The sequence below is a fragment of the Myripristis murdjan genome, chromosome 9 (assembly GCF_902150065.1).
Source record: "Myripristis murdjan chromosome 9, fMyrMur1.1, whole genome shotgun sequence".
In the NCBI taxonomy this organism is placed as follows: domain Eukaryota; kingdom Metazoa; phylum Chordata; class Actinopteri; order Holocentriformes; family Holocentridae; genus Myripristis; species Myripristis murdjan.
In genome coordinates this window covers 24,517,824-24,542,948 of record NC_043988.1, presented here as the reverse complement: position 1 = coordinate 24,542,948, position 25,125 = coordinate 24,517,824, and the positions used below count along the sequence as shown (strand labels likewise).

General features: G+C 42.0%; 1 protein-coding gene across 4 annotated transcripts in view; it reads right to left on the bottom strand.

Moving 5' to 3' along the window:
* Window positions 1-12,450: 12,450 nt before the first annotated feature.
* The window catches only part of sema6a (sema domain, transmembrane domain (TM), and cytoplasmic domain, (semaphorin) 6A), a 109,076-nt gene continuing 96,401 nt past the window's right edge, over window positions 12,451-25,125 (bottom strand). For all 4 annotated transcript variants that reach the window (XM_030060396.1, XM_030060395.1, XM_030060397.1 and 1 more), the window contains one exon: window positions 12,451-15,170. In XM_030060396.1, the coding sequence (XP_029916256.1) occupies window positions 14,008-15,170 (1,163 nt within the window). In that variant the 3' untranslated portion in view covers window positions 12,451-14,007. The remainder of the gene's footprint in view (window positions 15,171-25,125) is intronic.

Sequence of the window (25,125 nt, the reverse complement as noted above, 5' to 3'; positions counted from 1 at the left end):
AGTTGTGTTACACAAGTCTAGCTGGGCCAGAGCTGCTAAAATAAAGCTTTCCTCCATGTTGAGTTCATCCCTCACGAGTTTATGTTCGAGAGCTACAGCCAAATGGGATCCCACCTCTTTGCTGCTGGTTGATCCTCCAATTTTATCTGTCAAAGTGCACCAATCTTGAACTCTAAAGTGAGGGTAAAATGCAATTTTATTTATGTGAAAGATTATTTTTTGGCATTTATGCTGTGTTTGATAGTGACTGTGGAGAATGATGGGAAAGCAAGGGGGAGAGAGAGAAGGGATTACGTGCAGGAAAGGTCCCCATTCGCCGGATTCAAACCCAGGCTACTGCAGTAAGGACTCAGCCTTGGTATGTAGTACACGCTCTACCAGGTGAGCCACCGTGGCACCCCGAAAGTGCTAAATTTCTTCCCAAATTCCAGGTGGATGTTTCATTCGCCTCTGTAGAATGGAAATGAATTGGTGTTAAATGTAGGCATTTCGCTCACGTGTAACTGCACCTTTGGAAAAGCATGTAAGATGGATGGAAGAGAACCTCATGTGCCAACGGCTCATCTGTAAAAATATATTCATTTGCCTCCGTGGTTATTGAAATTCCTCAACATCTTTACAAAAGTGTGTCCATGTGCTTTTTTATTCACTGCATATGTTAAAAGTGCCTGAGGGATTTGTCCGTATATTCCCAGCATATCTGTGCACCTTGTTCCTGTTGACATCCTGAAACAAACTGTAATCAATATTTGCCTTACAGCATCCTGCAGTTCACTCATCTACTGCAGATTTTTTAAAATATGTTTAAATATATCACACTTCGCCCTCACACTTAGCCTTGTGCTTGTAGATGTTCACCTGTCAATTTCAGCGCTAATGGGGTGACAACTTCTTCAAATTAAGTTCAAGAGTTTTTGAGAGACAACAGCGTTAATGTGGAGTTGACACACACACACACACACACACACACACACACACACACATACACACATTGTTCACAGGTGGTTTTTAACATTCGTATCGGGTGATACAATCTCAAGTAGGAAAGCACTAAGCACAGGTGTGAATGGGCACACCCTCATTTGATGGAGGAAATCGCTGGTGAGGAAAATGAGATTTGAATGCAGTTTTTTATTCTGGTGACATGGCAGCATCTTTGTTGAGTCGTTTACAGGTTTGTTTGTTTGTTTGTTTGTTTGTTTTTTTTTCGATTGCTTGAACTCATTTTGCAAATGCTTTGCTCACTGTGCCAAAACTCTAAACACAAGCAAATAAGACACAACACCTGGAAATCAACCGTTCACATTTATGGCAAACTGAAACACTGTCATCAGAACTTACAAATCCTTTGTCAAAATGTAACTCTGATGACAAAAGGATACACATTTCCATCATATCAGCGGCAACACCATAACATGCTTAACACAAAACACTGCAATTTTCACTGCTTTTCATTTATTTCTTCAAAAAGAATTCTGCAAAGCTCAAAATAGAAGTTAAGCATCTTTTTCACAGTAACGACTGTTTCCAAAATAACCAAACAATAAAAATAAATAAGTAAGGTGTCAACTCAAAACTGTATACAGTATACTGTACTTTACAGTACAGTAAAGCAAACATAAAACAATAGTAAAAACAATATAAAACACAGTATGTAAAGCAAAAATAAAACAATACAACAAAATCAAACTATGCACAGTAAGTAGCAGAAAATTCTGTTACGCTGGGGGCTGGAGGAGCTGCGGATCCTGTCGTCTGTTAGGGTCCGGCCACAAAATCTCATCCACGTCACATACGATGTCCTCTTGTGCCTCTTTCTCTCACTGCCTCCATGCCTGCAAAGTACTCGACATGGCTGACCTGGGGCCTGTTTGTAGTGCTGAGGCCCTGACTGACTGGTGTTCAGTTTTCTAAGTAAGTGCTTTCAGGTGTGTGTCTCAGGTTTTATAATTACCTGATGTGTTTTATATTTTGAACATAAGTGTCTTGTGTTCAGGAGGAAGTGTGTTGCAGAATTGCAAACACAGTTCAAAGCATGTGTCTAAGGTATGGCCATGCTGTGTTTAAGGTGTAGTTACAACGAGTTAAAGTTTTGTCACTTTGGTTTCAGCAGATGTTCTTAGTGTGTAAGCAATCGAAAAAAACAAACAAACAAAAAAAAAAAACGTAACAAGTAACAACAAAAAAATGTAACAAGTGGTTGGACACGGCTGTTCGGGAATAGGACCGTGTGGGAAATATTGGGAAGATTGGTGACAGCATGGAATATGCAAGTAAAGAGGAAGGATTTGAGGAAGCTGGGCTAAATTACAGAGGAATCAAAGTCAGAAAAGAAAGGAAAGAAGTAATTCTCATAAATCTGAGAGGTCAGTTACAAATCCAATCACAAATCACTGGGGATGCATGTGAGATGCAGAATGAATGTTAAAGTGTGAACAGGGCCTCATAAATAAGGTGCCACTATGTGCCATGTAGTTAACCATCACTTTTCCCTCCATCCTTGCTAGTTTTTAAATGAAGAAAATGTGGTTCTTTTGAAGGAGGACGAAAAACAAGTTTGTCAACAAAATGTAATGAGCTCTCTCTGTCTTCTTCTCACATCTGTTGCTTACATTTTACTTAGATTTTATCCACTAGGTAATGTTCCCATCTAGAGTGACTTACAGTCGGAGCAAACGGTGAAAAGTAAACATTCATGAATCTCCAGTGCTGCAGGGCAATGGCTACATCAAATAGAATTTAAAAGAATAAAAAAAAAGGTGGGACTGAGCTACACCCAGTCGAAGATGCTGCAGCCCTCTGTGTTTCAAGAGGATGGAAAGGCAAACAATATGATAAACTGTATTCCCCTGTTCGGAGTGGATGGAACGAAACCCTCGCAGCAAATTAACAACTACGTGGCAGTTTTCACACATGTATGTTTTCGCTCCCATCTCCTGTCACAGGGGTTTGAGACGGTGGGAGGGAGGTGAGAGTTTCAACACACTACTCTTTTGACCTTCTCCTCTCACGTTTTTGATGACTGCAGGGAGACCGAAATGTTGTCAGGAATTCTGGGTCACCCAACAAGATGCCTTGAGGACAAGACGGGAAAGTTCTAATAATAACAGTGACGTCTGACTTCAGATATGCGCGTGAGTAGACATTTTGGAATGTTTTACCCAGAAAAACAGTGTCAGTCACTTAAAGGACACTGAGCAGATTTACAGGGGTATATGCAGTGACTGAACCCATATATCCACTAATTGCTGCCTTGTATTTGCTATGTAATTCTGGCTGTATATATTACTTCATTGCCCTGGGAATTTAAAATAGGACTTCTACCACTGCAGGAATTTTCATATGCAGTGTGTTGCATTGCATAGCATGTGTTCTTGATTGTGTTTCTCTATTGATTGTAACCCCTGTCCAGGGACTACTGATGCAAATTAGCTGAAAGCAAACTCTGGTGCAATTTTAATTGTGCATGGCCCCTGCAAACATAAACAATAACTAGCTATTAGTTAAATTTGGCACAACGTATGATGGCTCATTATTTCTTTGACTTGTGTGTGGTTGTGCATTATCCCTGTCTAAAGAACCTTAATTAACAAAAGTATTTTCTCGAAGTCTCATAATCTAAGCACTAAAAACAAACATTATTCATATTTTCTAGGGTAGCTCAAATGTTATTTGTGATACTATTTGTAATTTCTCTCCCAGCCAGACCACTAAGGCTTGAAGCTGTGATGTTATCTCGCCCACTCTGTCACTGTATATCTATACGGCTGCATACAGAATAAATCAGAAAAGACAGCACATTAGAAAGTGAGGATGATTTTCAGAGTGTATGGGAACATTTAATGCACTGAAAATGTATATAGTATTGTTAAGTATTGATAATTGTATAGTAAAACCAAAAACTCAGCTTTTTATTCACTGTCATTCAGTCAGCCAGGAGTTCCTCACACCAGAGAATACGGTCTCAGTTCTCTGGCTTATCTTGGAGAGAGTTATTTATACTCACCCATACTGAGTAGCCTGTCCTGTGCAATAATAATGACATAATGCAAATGATTAACTCAAGTGATATTTCCCTTTAGGAACTTTGTCTCCCCAGGTGCAACTCTGGGCTTATACTGTCACACGATGCAACCATGTGTAACTCCAATTAACTCAGACATGTTGGAGTTCTACTGCAGTTCTCGAGGCCTCTGAATTATCTGCACATTTTTCTGCCACTTGCTGCACCTACTGTACACTGTTGGAGGGAGTCTGTGTCACAGTCCCCTGCAAATTTACAACTCACAACAGTTTGTCCCACAGTTTATATACTTGTATGGCGCTCTGATCGGGCCAGTCGTAGCTCTGAACCTGCGATGGCAAGAAAAACACCAGATATGTTTATAGAAAGTGTTGAAATACCCTGAAACAAAAATAATTGGTTATAGCAGTGCAGTTGTTATTTTCACACCTCACAGAAGCTGACAGCGTTGAGAAATCAGGTCAGAGATTATAGTGGTATAAAGTTGATTGGCATCTTCCCTCGGTGTTTGGAGGGTGTTTTCTCCTGGCCACTGAAACTAAGTTTCTCCACACAAACACAGTTTCACAGGATTATCCCTCCACTCCTCAGCCACTTAGAGTTTGCACTGTTGATGTGTGTTTATATGTACGTGTGCACACTTGTCTGTATGCGAGTGTGCGCGATTGTTTTTGAGCTTGTTCTCTCTCTCTCTCTCTCCCCCCTCCTCTTAAACTTGTCATTTTGTGAGTTCCCTTGCCCTCTCTATCTGTCTCTCCTCCTCTCATGATGTGAGTGTGTGTGTGTGTGTGTGTGTGTGTGTGTGTGTGCGTGCGTGCATGTGCGTGTCCATGTGTAACCTGCAAATGAGGAGGAGGGGCCCGACCAAAGTCTCTGAGCTCCCCTCCAACACCACCCATGGGGGTTGTTTTGATCCCTCCCGCCAATCATTCTCCTCAGCCACCTCTTAAGCTCTCTGTGTGTGCATGTGGATGTGTGTGAATGTATGTGCATGTGCACGGCTCAGGCATGCATGTTTGTGTGTGTGTGTGTGCCCCCTTAAGCCCTTTGTGCTCAAAATTTACACCGTCTTGCCCTTATTCCCACTGCAAATTTCTCCCCTGCTCGCTCCACCATGTATGCAGTGCAGGGCTTGTAACAGCTGAACAAGTCTTGGCTCTTTTCCCTGCTCACTCCGCCATCAGAAGTCTCAGAGGTATACTCCTCTCGCTGCTTCTTCACAGCCCAAGGCTTTGACAAAGAGTGAGAGACAGTTGCTTTCGCCCTCCATCCTGTGAATTTTTGCAGAGAGTCTTCTTGCTGTGGTGTTCTTGCACTGTGAGAAGTTTGAGCTGAGTGGTGCCAGCTTTAGTACAATGGAAACCATGCAAGAACAGGGAGGATCACTAATACCAGCCATCCCCTAATCTCGGTTCCTAGGTGTGCAATCATATCATGACAACCTGACATGAGAATTTTAAATGAGTCCTCGCTTGATGTTCATGAAAGAAAAACCTGCCGGATTTGGAGGTGATAGAATACTTTCAATGATACCATCTTGAACCGTGCAACTAAAAAGCACACTCGTGTTCACATAAAGTAGGCAGAAGGCATATGGGTGACTACATTTATGTGCAGATGGAGAGTATCACACTCTTACATGGCTATGCTGACTGCACCATATTTTGTTTAATCCACTCGGCTTCACTCTGTAAGGTAAATGATCATAAATTAACACACACTCACGCTCACTTAATGCTCTTTCTGTATTTTGCATTTGTCCCTCACACTCTGTGATTAATACACGTCACAGCATAATAATAGAGACGTGTTATCCTGTTCTATTGTTTACATGTTTTTAAGACTCCCTGTGTCCCAAGAGGGTCAACTAAACGCCTCAGAGGCTAATCTAATGCAGTTAAATGCCTGTGATGTGCTAATGTGCTGTCCACAAGGTTAAAGCGCCTCCAGTGTGCTCTTATGTATTCAACAAGATAATTCTCTCTGCTATGGACTGCATTTTGGCCAACATCCAGATTACTTAAAGACCCAATCAGCTTAATATGAAATCGAGCAGATATTGCACTGTGAGAAAGATGTAAGGTGTGGTGTGAGAGACTGAAAGACTGGCGTTGGCTGTTAAACCACTGCGAGCCTCAACAAAGCAGAGATTACCACAGTGACACTGTCTGCTTTATGACCACTTGACTCTTTTTAATTATCACACTCTTGCAACAGCGGAATGCAAGGCGACAATTGTTTGGCCTTTTGAAACATAAAAATGCAAAAGAGTGGATAGCACTTGCCAAATTCAGTCCAATGTTTTTTTTTTTTCAGTATTCCAGTATATTGTGAGCTGGTATACTGTGTGGAATAGTTTACAATAGAGGAATAATAAGCTCCAGATCTCCTCTGGAAGACTGTTTTTCCTCAGAGTCCAGGATTAGAGGCGTCCATGGAGAGGCCTAGTGGGTGTGTGAGTATATATAGTGTGTGTGTGTATGTGTGTGTGAGAGAGAGAGAGCAACGGAAAGATGTTATGAGCAATCTGCATATTATAAAGTCAATGTGTTGATCACTCAGGAGAACAGATAAGTAGGATGAATGGAGCCACTACAGTCTAACTCTACTGTGAGTCGCTAAATGAGTTAACACATAAATCCAGAAGAGCTTTTCACTGGCTGCAATTTATTTTTTTTCCTTTAGCTATGCTTCTTGCTTAAAACAATTTTTTAATTCTTTACAGGTCATCATACAGTCTAAGGCATGCTGAATATCCTTTTTTCTTCATTCCTGTAGAATTTCTAAAGAAACCTTGAGAGGTGCCTTTAAATTTAAAGCTCAATCTGATTGGAACAGTCCACTTAGACCTATTACCTCCTTCATTTTTTATGTTTCTAATTATGCATGAGATATGGATATAATTTCTTTCTAATGTGTAGCTGCGTGTTAATGTATGTGTATAGCTTTGTATCGATAAGTGTACAGTAATTGTATGTAATTTGACAGTTTTAGGAGAACCAGTGGGAGTGGGAGTGGTTAGGCCTGGAGGAGCTTTTGTCTGTGTATGTATGTCTGTGTTGTTTTGCTTTATGTTCTGTATTTTTCCCACGGAGCTCAGTACTGCTGCTGTGGTCTATGCATGGCAATTAGTGCTTACTCACTCACTCACTCATTCATGGACAGCCTGTGAGGGACGTTTAGTGTGCCAAATGTGCGGTACGCGTCCAGGCTGCAGCCTGTCAAGGTGGATGCTGTCTGTGTACAACCAGGAAATGCCAAAGCAACACTTGACAAAAGTGTATTATAGTTGATAATTTATCCATGTAAAAAAAAAAAAAAAAAAAAAAAAAAAAGATCAGTGAATCTTTTAGTTACAATAATTTTGTTCAGGCGAAGCAGCCATTTGGTGTTGGTTTTGTTGATTTTTTTTTTTAAAATAACAGAAATGTGCAGGTGTGCCGTGGGCCTATGCTAGTTTGTACATCTGTGTTAAGGACCCCGTTGAAAATGAGATGGTTCATCTCAAGGGGTTTATCCTTGTAATAAAGTCCATTTAATTACACACACATCTGCATGAATGCACACACACACACACACACACACACGCTCACACACACACATGCACAATGAATTTTTCCACCACAGTGAGGACCTCTAGTTAATTTTGTTCCACAGTAACAGACGGGTGATGAAGAGCTCCCAGACTCATACAGACAAAGACACGCAGAGAAACAGACAGAGAGACCTATAGATTAAACAGCAGATTGAGACACACACACACACACACACACACACACACACACTCAACAGACACACAGACTCCACCATCAAGCACATAAGCACTTATTCTCTGACACATTAATGATAAACCAACTAACATGGAGAATGGAAGCCTAAGGGGCATTAAGGGCCCTATTGACCCGCATTAATGACTCACGGAGAGCCATATTAATTCACAAGGGACACATTACTCTGGATGCTCTGTGTGTGTGTGTGTGTGTGTGTGTGTGTGTGTGTGTGTGTGAGTGTGTATCTATTTGTCTGCCTGTGTGTCTATAGTTTGAATTTATATACATATAAGTGCTTCCTTTTTGTAACGAGACAAATAATTACTTTACAGTGATAGCCTGACAGTCTCTGTTTGTTTACCTGTCTGTTTTGTGTCTCTTTCTTTTTGTCTCGGCATTCATTATTCAGCGTTAGGCGAATGTAACTGCAGCAACCACTTTGCGGCAGGGGAATGCCTCTGACCAACATGACAGCCAGGATGTATGTCATTAAGAATGAAGTTGGATGCAGACAGTATCAGTGCTGCGATCGGGGTAGCTGGATGGAAGTCCAAGGATTAGCACGCCGCTAAGCTTGTTGTGACCACAGATTGCGAGGCACTCAAACTGAGCTCTGCCAGGCCATCGCCAGTGTGGATTAGTCTTGTGGGGGTTGGTGGGGATCATGGTGGGGCTGCAGGGGCTGGCCTGGTGGGTGAATAAGATGGTTGAATGGCTTGGCTGGAGGTTTGCATGGCTCACTGGCTGGTTGGCTGGGCTGACGGCTGGCTGGTCGGTTGCGTGGGTGGCGATCTGCCGTACCACCTGCTGGCAGGGAAAAGAGCACATCGAGCTCAGGGATAGACGGGTCATGATGTCAGGTCACAAGTCAAACTGATTTCCATTGATTTACACTGGAGAGCATTAGTGTAACAGGATGTGGCATTTCCGCTACAATTACTTATCAAGCAGCAACTTATATCCAGAATGCCACAGTTCCAGCCTTGCATTTTGAGTGGATGAGAGGCATTCTGATGAGTGCCAGCATCTCTCAGCGCTGTACTTGCACTTGCATTTCTGTATAGCCTACATATCCTTCAACCTGCCTGTGAATACGCTAACATATAGCAATGGTTGACCTATCAAACTTAGTGTTAAATCCAGCAGCTATACTGTGGACAGAGCTATTTTTCTCTGCAGAATCATTTTCTCAGCAGCTTATCATAAAAAAAAAAAAAAAAAAAATCAACCCTGAATTAATAATGACACTGTGGTATAATGACAATAATATACCAGTGCCAATATTGCACATGGCATAGCATGACCTCAAGTATATTACTGCTTAATTAATGATACATCGTAAAATATGTATAATGTATTACGTTACCACATACATTAACGTATTAGTAATTCACTGAGTTAGAAATAGATAAAATTTCATGCAGTGGATCTTTTGCATCAGTGTAGAAGCTATTGTGTGGTGAAAGAGTATCTCACATTGCGGTCTTTATCTACAGGACTATCAACCCTTGCCACCCCCTTCACCCCGGCTCAACATGATTCACCTGTTTTGACCCATTAAATACCAACTTTTAGGGTCACCCTGCCACACGCTGACTAACATCATGATAATATCAGTGCATATTAGTCACCACAAGATATGATTGTGTTCCAGTCATGTTGTAAAAGAATATCTGTGTCTTGATCTCTGTGTGGTGAGACAACACATGGCTCCCCCTCCCTGAGTGGAGACCGAACAATGCAGCATTGTGAAGGCAGCGACAGGCCTCATTAGCTGCACCACATCCTTGTTATCTGATCTCCATACAAAGTCTGACTTGTACAGAGTCTTGTAACTTATGACTCACCTCAGGATCAGAGGTGTAAGTGTCAAAAGTACCTGCCAAATCCACTGCTCATGATTTAAGTAGCAGAGTGATACAGAGACTGTGACACTGGAGAACATAATTTGAGATGGGAGCGGTTGCTGCTTGGTAATGTTGGTCAGCACTGTCGCTCTGCCAGTGGTGAGATTTGTGGTTGAAGACGAGACTTTTTATTGAGACGTGAATATTCTTTGCAGTAGTTAATGTAATAAGAGACAGAGTTGCATGGGATTAATGATTGCTATGTAATACTTCCTAAAAGCCACCTGGACAAGGTGTGAACAATGGTGTTATTGTGATACTTAAAAGTCCTGACACTGGGGACAATTATGTGCTGTGCTGATAAAAGTGATTTAAAGTGTCTCCTGAACCAGGCAGCAAAACAGAAAGCTGATCCTTATCAAGTTATTTAACCCCAGTATAAATACAGGATCAACAGTATCCACAAGGAAATGTTGATAGTGTTGTGGACGAGTGCCGGGCTCTTCTTGTTGCTCATAACCCAAAATGATGTCTCTTGGACTTAATAGGCCTCTCTGTGAGGTTATATTTTCCCATCAGTTCAAAGTACTCTCATACACTAAAGTGTGCTTTGTATCAGAGGTAGGATCTCATTCTGAGAGGTTTCTCAGATCTCAAGGGGTCGTCTTTTACTAGCAAAGAAAAAGATTGCAGATGTAGTTGGGGTCACATAAGTACAATATTTTCTTTAAAATGTGAACTAAATTAAAAGAAACTTAAAATCCAAGGGCAAACCTGGCTATATTTTTCCCAACACAGCTTGGCACAAAAATTTACTACCACAGATGATCCTAAGATACTGTTGAAAACCCCACTCCAGGTAGAGAAACAAGTAATAATAAAAAAAAAAAAAACAAAAAAAAAAACAGACAAGCACATATCACAGTCTTCATGACAAGAATTTTATTTTCATTTTTTTTTTTCATTTTTTATTACATTTTGCATTAAATTAAAGAGTTTTTTTCTTTACAACATACATTAAGCTGTGAATCAGATGTTAAGGAAGTGGAGAGAGAAGGGCAAAAAACTTTGTGACATCACAATATCTTACAAGATACAAAGTTCAAAAGGTTGAGAAGTTGAGAAGAGAGTCTGACTTGGTTTGCGTCTACTAGCAGTGTATTATAGCGAGGGTGAAAGACAAAAAGGCACACACCAAAGAACCTCACTGTCCACAACAGCCTTCACAGTCGAGCCCAATTCAGACTTTAAATGTTCAAACCCCACTCTGACATCAAAACGCCCGATGCTCTTCCACCGAATTTGAAATGCACTCACGGCAGCGTTTAATCGTCTTCATAGGATGTGAACATTTAAAATTCTGACCTTTGCAGACAGCGAAGACAGAACTTCTTGTTCACATTCTGTATGGACATGGCATTTTCTGAAGCCTTCAATAGCTGACAACTAAACATTTCTGTGCAAGAAATCTTTAGTCTTCAATCAGTGTTATCCTGGGTCTGGGAAAGTGGCTGGTTCATGTGACACACTGTTGGGTGTAAAATAGGGCCGTACAATGTCCAAGAGTCCAGTTTACACTGTTGTGGTGGGAACTCTGGCCTTAGTCTGGAGTGAATTTACCCACACACTAATCTTGGATCACTTTGCCCTCTTAAGATCATCGTCTTAAATAATTGTGGGAAAAATGTGCAAAACTGACCCCAGACCAGGTTAAACAAGAGGCAACTTCTCCCGACTCCCACTGACTAAACCTAATCTGCTGCACATGACCCAGTCATTTGCAACCGAATTCTGCAACCGTCTATGTACATGTGTGTTAGCTGAGTTAACACCTGCTGTTTGCCTTGGAACAGCTCACGTATCCTCCAGGTTCTTCTCGCATTAGCTGTGGATTGAAAAAAATAGTTGGCTTTCCTCCATTGAGAGACAGAAAATTGCTTTATATTGAGAAAACTTTACCTATCTACACACATAACACTAAGGGAGTGCTCCGTTGATTTAAGTGTTTGGAGAGGGTGATCGATAAAAATCAAGTAAAAATGGAGTGGGGAAAAAAAGGGGGTCAGATTGGTGTTAGTCAAACTCTCAGCCATTCATAAGGCCTTGATCATGAGAGTTAGTGAAATAAGATAAAATCATATCTCTAATTTCCTCAAAGAGTGTTTTCTCTTAAAAAAGGGAGGGGGCGGGGTTACATAAGATACTTTTTGTTGTTCTAATATGTCATCTCTCTTCACAGGAACCAGCCTGTTTATGCAACTGCCTACCAACTGAGAATTATGATGCACACCAGAAGCTTGGATCTGTGTTAGTACACCGGATGCTTTTTGTGTTTCTCATACTGTATGCTCACCAGTGTTGTTGCATTATTATTGCAGTGCACCAGCAAGACCCACATACATAGGCCCTCTCAGGTAACAAATGTTAATTGTTCAATTAATCAGTCAATTAACCATCACTCCAATCAGACAGACATCAAAACAAAGAAAGTAAAAACAAATACAAGGACTTCTTTTTAAATTGTACAAAATAGAAAATTAAAAACACTCACAACATCTTCATCGACACTGCCAGCACAACATAAAGGGTTGCTTTAAGCGCATTAATGGCACAATCAGAAATGAACCACAAAGATGAGTGTGTCCATGTGTGCATGTGTGTATGCGTGTGTGTTTGTGCGCGTGTATGTGTATGTGTGTGTGAGAGAGAGTGACTAAGAAAAAGGAAAGGGCCCCCCTCCTTCTTATCTTCTCCTCTCTGCTGTAAGTAAATGTGTTTAGGGACCGAAATTACAACAAGAACACCTACATTCTTTAATTGCCTTTTTATCAAACCAGGGAAATATCATGATGTAAGAAAATAAAAAATACTACAAGGAGACAAAGTTAACAGCTATAAAAGAAAACATTGTCACTACTTTAGGGTGTAAGGCACAAATTTACACGTGGAAGAGAAACAGGCAATATAAACAGATTTTTTAACTGTATTTTTTTTCTTTTCTGCCTGCTTGTCTGTGTGATGCGGCTAGAGAAGATGATACGTTTCAAGAGGGAGGCAATGCTCTGTCACTTGCAGCGAGCTTCTTCTTCTTTTTTTTTTTTTTTTTGTCAATGTGCATGTGTATATGCAGAATTCCATACTGTTGTTGTTGTTGCTGCTGCAGCTGCTTCTGTTATTTCTTTGCAACATGCAACAGTGATCTTTGATGGCACCAGTGAGCCAGCAACCAATCAGGACTCAAGTTACCGACTCATACAAAACCACAGTGCTGATTGGGGGATGCTCATTGGAGGAGTGAAAGGGTGAGATTCAAGAAGTCTTTTTTTTCTGATTGGTCTAAAACAATGGAGATTCTGGTCCGTGAAGGTAAAAGTCCCTGTCTGGCACAGTTTAAATAAATATCTCCTCCTCTACACAAGAGGTCACATATATCTCAAGCTGCAGAATCCCCGGGTCCCACTGAAAACACAGTAGGACCTAGTGGACCTTTAGTCATCAAGAAAGTTCTACTGGCTCCAGTTTAATGACTTTAAATAGTTTTTTTTTTCACACTTGATTAATTAATATTAAAAGATCTTTTCTCTGTCCTCTCTCTCACCGAGCCTAAAAAGTCAGTCTTATTTTTTTCTTCAAAAGCACTTAATAAAAATAAATACAACAAGCTATTAGTATTAACAGTCATGTGTTATTCAGTAACCAGTACAGTAGAAGACTCTTCTGGCCCAGGCTTTCAGACAAACCAAGGCAGGGCTTGATTGCTGTGTCCAGGATAGCTGTAACACTGAGAGGCTTTTCACAGTTTCCAACATAACTCAGGCAGCTGTCTGTCCTTCCAGTCCAAGCTCATTCTCTGGGTCCAAATGCCTGCTGACTTACATCCCCCAGTCCTCACGGTACTGTACAACGATTCACCGCCGCATCACTGGACTGTCTTCTTATGTGCTTTTGCCAGCTTGGTCAAGAAAACAAATTATCAGTCAAGTCCCAGTGGCCAAAGACACCACAAACAACAGAGCCACCGTCTTGGATGCTACAGGGTGTCATTGGGTGAAATATTCAGGGCAGGCATCATCATCATCTTCGGTTTCAGTAGCAAGTGTTCCCATGTGTGTTTACAGAGGAACTGGGAGCCAGCCAGAGCCTGAGCTCGATGACGGCAACGAACGACGACAACCATTTGTATAATATTTACATATTTATATAAAAAGAAAACGTTTTCTTAGAAAAAGTGTGTTGCATTTTCCACTGTACTGTACACCGACAAAAAAAACACTAAAAGGAGATGCAAGTTGTATTCCCTGTTTTTCTTTCAGAAAACCTTTTGACTACTGTCCGTTCACATTGGACTAACTGGCTAGCTGACTGACTATGTGCAGGAGTCACTGGACTTGACTTTTGTTGAGAGTGAGACTATGGAGGGTTTGGGTGGGACATCAGGCTTGAGATGCTTGATGCCCGTTCGAGGCAGTGAACCATAGGAGCTCATTCCAGACTGCCGCGACAGAGACATGCCCTGCGCCGTCATGTGTATGGAGTCTACCCTCTGGGGCGCAGGGGGCGGGGTCTCCACACGGTTGAAACTGTGATGTCGCGCCAGGTGGGAGGAGTTAGACGAGTTGGTATTGTGCTTCTTGAGGACGGCGGATCCGGACGCGGAGGATGCCGATCCTTTCCGGAGCCCGTAGACTGAAGAGTGGACCTCCAGGCGTTTGCCCATCTGCGGGACGGCAGGCGGGACGGTGAGGGAGGCCTCTCGCTGGGGCACACGGGGCGGCAGCACCCCATCTGAATCCACCATGTTGAGGCTGTGACAGGGGCTCTTCACCGTCTTGTACTCCAGGGTGGCCGCCTGGTCGTCCATGACGCTGTGGCCCATGCTCAGGTCACTGCGGTGGGGCTGTTCCACATACTCGTGCTGGTAGGCCTGCTGGTGCTGCTGGAGGTGAGGCTGAAGCTGGTGCTGGTGCTGTGGCAGAGGTAGGACCACCACGCTAGGGATGTGGCCTGGAGAGGCCCTTAGAGGCAGGTCTGTCGGGATAACAGGGGAACCCATAGGTGGCATGTCCTTTGTGCAAGCATTGATGAGGTTCTGGTTCCTCTCCCACTCGCGGCTGCCCCGACTGGGCTTGCGGCGAGGTTGCATGGGGGTGGATTCGGGCGTTGGCAGAGCGGCTAGGTCCAGGTGGTGCTGGTCTGCTTTGATCAGCATCTTCCCGTTTGGTGTGAGTCTCCCGTTGTGCATCAAAGGGGTGAGGATTGCCTCAGGGCGTCCGTCTTTGGCCTGCGTCTCAAACAGTCCCGTCAGCTTGGTCACACTGTTCATGGATCCCCTGCGGGAGTGGAGGTGGTGGCTGTCCTTTTCCTTGCGGCCTGTCAGGTCCATGTCGCGGCGCCGGTGGTCACAGACACAGTAGACGATGATGCCAGAGAAGATAGCGCCCATGGCAAAGGCAAGGATGACGGCTATAGCCAATAGGGTTATGGGAACAAGCTGGTCACGCCCCTTCTGATAGCTCTCACGGATCACACCTGCAGAGAGAGGTGGAGATGACGTTCAGCGTGATACATTTAGATGGATGATACAGAGAAATGATACTGTTAGTGTGTGTCGCAGGGACTTGTTTATAAGAAAGAGGAGCTCTTGGGCAGGTAATAAGACTCACATTATCACAACAAACAAAAAGATGGGAAACAAGTTAAATTACATTAATCAAGGGATATTTTCTGACTAAAAAGATTAGAGGTTGGAATAATTTCATGAAAAATATGCAAATGAAGGGTTTATCCCATCATGAGGAACACCTATTCAGAATGGACACAAATGATACAGCTTGAAGTAACAACATTCAGTATTTCCCGGAAATCCAATCTTAGACTCAAAATGTGTTTTGGTGGGGTTATTATGATTCACGTTTTAAATCCGAGATAAAACCTTCTGCTGAAATGAAAAACGATATGAGCAGAGATAAAGGAGCCTGAAATACCCAATCCCTTTCTTCTCATAGATGCAAATAGGCGACTTTTCATAAAGCCTGGATCCAATCTCATGAATCACAGAGAATACATTAAAAAGCCACTGATTAGGCGCTAAATCCAATGAGCTGTGTCATCAGTGTCTTATGAAAGCGCCACTTTCAAGGACTGGCAAAGACGGGCTGCGATACGGCCAAATAAAAGATAATTCAATAAAAGCAGTCATAGCTATGAAGTATTCCAGTGGCGGGAGAGTGGGTGCAGCAGGTCATGTATAATAAAACGGGGTTAACAACAATCTAACATGCATGGGCGCGAACAGACGCACACACGCAGACGTCCACGTGCATGAGCACATGCACCTCCACCCACACACATGAACACACAGATGATAACCTCCCGCCTGTTGATGAATGCGGATATCTAATGCAGCACTCTGTTCTCTGGGTTACACACACCAGTCCACACCAGAGAGATTTACAACACGTTCACACATGACCTGCGGCCAACACAGATCAGTTACCACAGACAGGGGATTAGGCAGGTGGGTTCTATCACGTAAAAAGCTCCCACACTGTACCGATGCATTTGTGCTATGATAACGTGACTCACTTACACGTGTTGTTGTGCGTGCGTGATGTATACATTGTCTCATATCATAGCATATGATACACACAGTACATTATAGAGATATTCATAAAAAAAAAAACATTGTTGCATGCCGTTTGTGTGCCGAAGCTTTTCAGTAACACCAAAAAGTAATGATTTTCCTAGTGATATCTGTGTGTTTTTGATGTTTTTTCACTCAGAAAAAAAGGTTTATTTTCTCACTGATATTGGTGTATTTTTGATGCTTTGCAGTCAGTGATCCCAGAGGCTTTTTTAAACACACGGGAGACTAAGCTGTATATTATATTAATTAAATGAATAAATAAATAAAGATACACTTTCATTTTCAAGATGGAACAGTTTCAGCTATTTTGGACATCATTATGTGGTGAAATAACTAATAAATAACTAATATATAAATGTGTGGAAATGCTTTATAATTCAGCTCAGTTTCATTGACTTGCTTTCATGCTATGACCTTTTACTCTTTAATTGTTGACCTTCCTTTGACAACTTTGATTCTAGATCTCTTTTTATTCATTTTACTGTTGACTTTCTGGGTTTTTAGCTTTAATGGGATGACTAGTAACTGATATGTAGATGTAGAACATGTAAAGAAAATGTTATAGTAATAAAAAAACAAAAAATAAATTGAAGACAGTATATATATTGCTTTTGTCTGATGCATTAATATCATATACGATCAAAGGCTCTGAAGCAAACATCTTAATTTTTTTCACACAGCATACTGTCTAATTAAAGCACTTGTCAGCAGGCAGATCATCACAATTTTGTCCTTTCACAATATACAGTTTAAATTAATCACACTTTTCCTCACACACCATCAACATAAAGTATTTCAATTTGCCTGGTAATTTTTCAAAAGAAGATGCTGCAAAATGAAGTGTTAGTTGCAATAAGTCGGTGAAATCCTGAAGGGGCCAGCTAATCGTGTTTAGGCTTTTCAGCCCGCTGTGTCACTGAGGACATACTCAGAGAATATGTCTGTGTCTCCTCAGTAAGACATAACACAGACACAGCAGTGTAATCTGTTCTCATGGAACCAGAATCCAGGCTCTGTTAAACTACCCGTAATCCTTACTCACTGCAGTCATACTTCATTAGCTCTAAAACATGACTTAAAACCCGTTTTCCTAGCTGAAATAAAGCACTCCGCAATGCCTCAGTCAAATCATTACTTCTAAAGCAAAACGCAGATAAAAAAAAAAAAAAAGAGCCATTACTCATGCTTAGGCCATTCCTCATGCACTGTAAAAGCAAAACTTCAAACTTTTCTCTTTGGCTTAAACATAAAGTATGCAATATGCAGCTCAGCCATACCTCATTCATTGTTTAACAAAAGATTTTACAACTTCGTCGCCTGGCCAAAATAGTCTCTTATCAAAGACCTGTCCTGCTGTAAACACAGTGTGAGAAGCGATGAGTGCTATCTGTAGTGATGTATTAATGTTTGACGTGCGCTACATTGTGAACTTGGATGACCAAATGACCTGCCTGTCTGAAAAAACATCTGCTTCCCATCTCGATACAGTAACATCTGAAGACGAGGGATTCTTTTCCTCACCGCTATCTTTCATTTCGCTGACTTTTTGCTTGTCATCAGCGAGATCTCTCATTGTTTTTTCCCCTGTGTTTGGCTACTTATCTCCCCAGCAGAATAATGAATCATTTTCCGACTCTCGTCTTGTTGCAGGGTGTTTTCTTTCACACTGTGCAGCTTGCATATGGTAACTGTTCCCTTCAATGGAAACAGGGAGGACTGTAATTATAACCTTGTGGTCGTTGTGAGTTATTGTCCTTTGGCAGGAACGGCAAGCGGTGATGGGCACCGTTTGAGAAGTGCTGGTTTGAAGTTTTCCCTCTGACAACAATAAAAGAACTGTGGGTGGAAACAGAGCTCCACTTGAGGTGAGGAGCCCTGAAAATCTCCAAAAAAAGATTTGCACAAGAAAAAGAAATGTGAGCATAAACAAAAACTCTGGCAAATCTCTCTATTTTCCATAATCATTGTTAAATATAAATACATTCATCCGTCTCTGTCTACGGTGCTTACCTCCTGAAAGAGTAAGTCAAAACTGTTAGGAATTTTTGTGACAGCAAATTTATTGCCACTAAAGGTTAACTTTCTTTGGCCACAGACTTGAATTTCACACTGAATAACATAGCCTGAGGGCAGCAGAGCCAAGCGGATTGTCCGTGCTGGCAGAGGGTGAGAGGCGGCGAGCTGTGGAACTGCGTCTTTGTCTTCTCGTCCAGCCATGGGAGTGCGGGTTAAGGCCCTATTTAACCTGCACTGCATGGGTCTCTCCCTCTGTCTTCCTCTTTCTTTCTCGCTTTTTGACACTTTCTCATTCCCCTCACTTATGTCTCTCTCTCTTTCTCCCTCTCTCTCTTTCACTCACACACACCCACACACACACAGAGTTCGTCTTCCAGAGGGTTTAAACACAACCTTACCGCGGGGCCGCGGGGGAAGGAGAAAAAACCCACCTTTGAAGATTTCCATCTTTCCTCCATCTTTCAAGTATGGCCTCAATTGTTTCTTATCCTAACATCAAAGAGAATGAGAGTAGCCATAGAGGACACTGGCACTGTCTCTGTCGAATCAGAGGACTTCAGGCTTTTAAATCGAGGTGGCTACGCTGCTTCACTCTTATTTTTAGATGCCCAATTGTGACCATGCAAACCCATTGGGAAACTTTCCAAAACTTCCACAAGCTGACCTTGAAAAAAAAAAAAAGTATCAAAGTGTTGTTAAAATCCATTGATTTTCTGCTTTAGTCTTGTCTTGTAGAGTTCCATACAGCGACTTATAATCTTCTAGTTTAGACTCTTTACTCTACCCCCAGAATGCATTGCAAGACACCCTGCAGATCGACACTTCTCTCGGCAGTTGAATTGATCTGAATTTCATACCGCCCCAGGCCTCAACATTCAGATATTAAACACATATCTCAGATACTCAGATATTTCTCGCTGTCAAAACAGCCTGGGTCGGCAACACTCACTTGTAAATTAGAAACATTGTAATCTGGTGTGACTGGAACTTGTGAATAGTCTCTCTCTCCCCCTCTCTCTTTGACACACATACACACACTCTTGCTCTCTTTTAATCTCTTCAGAAGCACCAACTGACTTAAACCCACAGAGCTTGTCTTTGTGTGGTGTTGGGAAAACTTCAAAGGCAGTTTAACATCACAGAGAGGTTATGGAGAGGACCTTAACCTCTGACTACAGGCCATTACACACAAAGGCATTGTCTGCAAATGATACAAATCTTAATCAGACATAAATGCACTGACTAATGTGCCACTGCCCCTTGGTGAAAGATGAGATAGTGGCTTGTGACAACTAAAATACATAGAGAGCCGATTGAGAGGATGGAAAGACGAAGGAGAGAAGAAGGAAGGGACTTGGGGGGGTTACATTTACTCTGCCTTCACAGCAACGAGCGATCCCTTTGAAACTTCTCACTTACTTTCAGGAGCCCGATTGTTGTCGTCTTTTAAGAGGCGCTAGCTATTTGCATGATGACAGCAATTCATTAAGTTCTATTTAATCCCTAGTCGGGATATTATTCCATTAAGGCTTGTTGTGTATGTTTGTGTTCTAAGAGGCACTTGCAACATTAATGGTGTTATTCAAAATTAAAGCATTCATCAGACAATTCTGAGTGCAATGTACTGCATGCTGATTAGCTGGTTAAAGTGTAATTAAATGGCTAATTATATCATCATGCAACTCAGGTATTACACCAAAGTACTAACCTATGCACCTCCATGCATACATACTGCAGTTTCTCACGCTCATCGGCAATCAATGAAGATTTAATCGACCTGGGAACATTTTCCATCACCTACACAATTCCACAAATTAACACTAGCACGTATTCATGGGCAATATAGCTATTAAGAGCCATTGCTCTGTATGGATAATAGATGCAACAATTATTTCTGAATTTTGCTGTTATCACATGTTGACATTTGGGAGACAAAGGGTTTTCACGTAACAGCTGTAATTTGCAAGACCGGCTCGATGGGGTGCACATTGAGCTTTGCAGCAAGCGCTGTAATCATAGTGTGATTCTCTAAAAATTTGAATAAATATTAGCTGATTATTTTCAATAGAGAAAACTTCAGTCTGCGCTTCTGTGCGACTTTCCACAAGGTTGACGGTATTGTTCATTAATATTCACTCATGATAAGTCACTATTATACAGATGGTGACCTATTAGGGCATATTTTATCACACTATGACCGATGAAAATCTGTGGCAGGCCCCTGACATCTATGGTTTATTGTCCTCAAATGCTCAGTATGTGGTATTCCATTGAGTTGTAAGTGACCTGTGAGCTGCAGGAGTCAATAATCATTCATAATTAGAGCTCACTTTGATGTGAAATCGGCCCTACGTAGCATCAGAGCAAACAAAGACACAGTTTGTGTCCAATTGATGCGTGACTCACTCATAGACATAGTGACCCTGAGTGTTACAATTCAGCTCAGGGTAGAGAAAAGACAACTGAATGTGGATTCAAAAACCTGAAACGAGCTTCATAAAGACAAATAGTGGGTTGAAATGTAGTGGGTGCAGACTCACATGGCCAAAACACAATGCAAACCTATGGTGCAAGTCAGCAATCATATGAACGAACACTGCCAGGAGGTCTCTCTGTGAAAAGCGTAACCAAACAGAAAAATGGAAAAATAAACAGTGTTGTGCACTGTGCTAGAAAACAAAACCAGTCTGGGAGAACAATAAGCTAATCAGGGAAGGAAATTATGGCTTATGGTTTGACGTCAGTCAGGGAAGTGCGTAACCCCGGGAACACATCCAATCCACTGTTTCTCTTATGATTCACAGTGAGATGTGAGTAATTCATCTGCCTCGTAAGGGCCTGGTACAATCAATGGCCAGCAAGAGTTATTCTCACAAAATCATGTAGTTAATCATATAGTATGAAAAAAATTACAGGAAAGTGAGCTATAGGGTTTATTATTTATCATTATATGATGGTTAGTATAATTCACAGATCTGCTTTGCGATCTGTCTTTCTGACTTTCTTAAGTTTGCAGAAATGTCGTCATCTTTCCTTAACTGGCCTCCAATAATAACCAAAGTGTAAAATGAAGAGAGATGTCGTTGCTATCAAGACTTTTGGCATGAGGAAATTGGCACCCCAGTGTGAGAGGGGTCATAGTCTGCCCCTATCATGCCAGTCTCACCTTGGCACACCGGTGTCAGAGAGCTGCCTGGAGCTGAAAATAACCCTCTCACCACAGCTGTCAGACAGTCCGTATTACTGTGAAATCCTGACATGGATGGAAATCACATTTCTCAATAATTTATCTCTTGTTTGGCCATGAAGTAACTTTTCGGTAAAATTGGTGTCTGTGGAACACAATATTTGAAAAATAAAGTCACTATGGGTTTGAATTAAATCAACAAATCAAGTTTAAAGCTACCGAGATGTGAACACATTCACTGCATTATCTTCGGCAAAGAGATATTTACTCCTTCGATGAATCACAGTGAGAACAAAAACATCTCAGAGGATGCAACCCATAGATTTTCTGTTTCATTTTGAGCTAAATATATTTCAACCCTTGGCAGGGAGCTGACATAATCTGTGTGCATGTATAAGAGAGAGCATAGACCGCACAGGTTAGAGCTGTGGTCTTATGTGAAAACAGACAGCGGAGAGGGAATCTAGAGAATCGGAGAGGCCTGTTGTTTTCATCCCCGCCCATTCACCTACATCACTATATCTTTCTCCGACTCTCATTCTCTTTTCTCTTGTCCCACTGCTGGTTGTTAGATACTACGTCTTACCTGTCAGTCTGTTTATCTCCCTTCTATTTTCTTTACTTCTTGCTCCTAACCTTCACTGTCATATTTCTGTCTTCCTCCTTTTGTTAAATCTTTATCAAATTCATTCCCTACCACTTTCTCTCTCTCTCTGTCTCTCTCTCTCTCTCTCTCACACACACACTAAGTCGCCTCCTTCATTTCCCAGGTCTCTCGCTCATCTCACCTATGCCCTAGTCTTTCTCTCTTCATCCCTCTTTCCTTCCACCTCTCCCCTCTGCCTCCCCCCTAGATAGTTTCTGTAATGAACCCATAAATTGGAGCAACACAGCGGTGGCTACAGGTCGGGTTGAAGGAGGGGGAGGAGGTAGAGGTGGGGGTGTTGGGAGAGGGGAGGGGAGGAAGGTTGAGAGAGACACAGAAAGAGAGAGAGAGCAGAGCAGAGCAGAGCAGGGCAAGGATTCATTCCTGCAGACAGGGGAAGAGATATGACTCCAATTGGAGAAGAGGCAGGGTACAAGGGGAGAGAGAGAGAAGGAGGCGCGGAAATGGGGGAGGAGGAAGAGGAGGAGGAGGAAGGAGGGAGGGAAGGAGTAGAGAGGGGTTGGGGGGGCAGGGGGGAGAAGGCTCCATAAATTTGCTCAGGAATTCATTTGCACTAGGTAAGGTATAGCCTTGGAACATGCCATCCCAGTCGGATGAGAGGTCCTGTGGAAGGGAGACTGATCACAATGGCAGCAGATGGTGAAAGTGGCGGCGGTGGCGATTTTTTGGGATGGCGGGCGGAACGGGGGCGGTGAAGAGAGATGGGAGCACGAGAGGGGAAGGGGGAGAGGGGAAGGGAGGAGGGAAGGGGGTCACGGGAGAGGTGGCAAACGTCGCCAGACAGATGAAGGCCAGACTGATAGGTAGACAGATTCAGACACAAAAACCGAGCTCAAATGTACTGTGAAACACAAGCGACCACCTGGCAACCGCGAGGACCCCACTGGAATGCTGGATAATGATGCTGCTGGGTGCTAAATATCATCAGTGTGTGAATACTCATCACTTTGCAGCATTTCTAATTGCTCTGGTGGTGTTAGGCTAATACATATTGGCAGCACTGTAATATTCATTAGCAGATAACATCCCACAATGTCTCAACTGCAAATGAAAAAGTTGGGGAGTCATTCTAATTTCTTTTAAATCAGGAAGAGGCTTCCTAACAACTTTGGGGACGCATAAATATTCACATTTGCATTCAAGCGTAACAAACTTTGACTTAACTTGCCAGATTGACAGTGTAGCTCAGTGTTTATCCCTCTTTCCTCCTGTAAAATGTGCTGCATGGATTAATCTCTATGGGGCTAAAATACAGATTTAGATGGCTCATTTCATTTTCTGACATATTTAGTGTCTTAATCCATAATCATTTCTGTATATTGATTTAATTTCCACTTTCACATATTCAGTTTGCTAAGTTTTCACAGTACAGTTGACACCTGAAGCCAATAATATTGAGGGCGAGAGGAAGGAAGAGGAAGCAGGATGGGTGGAGAGGGAAATGAATACTGTTGACTGTGGTGCTCAATTTGCCATGCTGAAAAGCATTAAGCTGCATGGAGGCAAAATTGTGCTTAATACCATCAAAGCAATCAAAGCAGTAAAAAAGGCAAATATATAAATAGCAAAAGAAGACACAGTCTCAAACCAAGCCATGCAAAATATCAAGAAATGCTCACAAGAAACCAACAAAAACAGACAAATCTCATCAGAGCTTACTTTTAGAGAAAAGGAAAAAGAAAAGAGACTGTAGAGCTGAAATTGAAATAGAACTGATAAATACTGAAACAAGCTGCAAAGGTATCCTATTAAAATAATAATAATAATGATAACAATAATAATAATACAGAAAAAAACAGCAAGAAGCATTGTTTTGAAATGTGAAGCCTTGTTGCAGTTACCTGAGCGGGCCCGGCTAAAATGCCCACATTCCCAAAATAAGGAAAAGGTTCCATCTCCAGAGAAATCCATTTGTGTTTTCGTCACGAGGCAGCTTTTAGCTTTTGCTTTGGAGCAATTTGATTCTCAAAATACAGCAGAACCTTTTCCTTGCGAGGACTCAGTAACATTACATCGGCTCAGGTAAAGGCAACAAGGGGAGCGACAGCATGTTGTGATGCTGGCTGTAGGCATGCTGTCTGAAGTCTCTGCCACCATTGTGCTTGGTTTGACCCACTGGTGCCTTACTGCTTCCAGCTGACACGCTGCATTTACTGCCCCACCCTGCAAACCACCTCACAGAGGCTTTTGTTTTTAAAGAATATTAGATATTGGATTGTGTGAGCTATGACTGACAAAGGCCTAAAGCTAACTAACTTATGATTAATACAGAATTTTTATGTTATATATGTGTGTTTTTTTATTATGAGAAATGACATATTTTTACTGTAAATTCATGGCGTCTCATTGGGAGCTCATTAGCACATTTATGTCTATGGATACTTCAAGGTCAACAACCGCACCTTAGTTTCAGTTCATTGGCTGCTCATATCCTCCAGGACAGCAGTCATGTATAATAATCATTAATAACAGTCAATATCTACCTATATCCATGGTGATACTGCCTCTAATAGCATGAATCATGTAATGGTAGTGGGACATGTTGCATGTCCTTTCAATAGCATCTGTGATGAGCCTGCGTGTTTCATTAAGGGGCAAAACATGGATCAGCACAGCAGTGACCTTTTTTTTTTAATTTATTTATTTTCCATCTGCGTCCTCCCTGACGTTCTTTTTCCTTCTCTCTCTCTCTCTCTCTCTCTCTCTCTCTCTCTCATTTATCCGGAGAGCTGTCCTTGGGGTGGTGCAGCATTAGGCAGGTTGTTAACACAGGGAGAAAAGGGCGTTCAATGTCATGTCACTGTGTCGCAAAGCATGACAGAGCTTGGGCTGGGGCCATCCTCTCGTGGAAATAAATACATTGCAATCTTGCGTTTCAGAGCGTAATGGTCTGGATATTACATCTCCTGAGAGAGGCGGCTAATAAATCTGTCCTACAGGCGCGCGACTGGGTGAGCGTGTTTGCGCG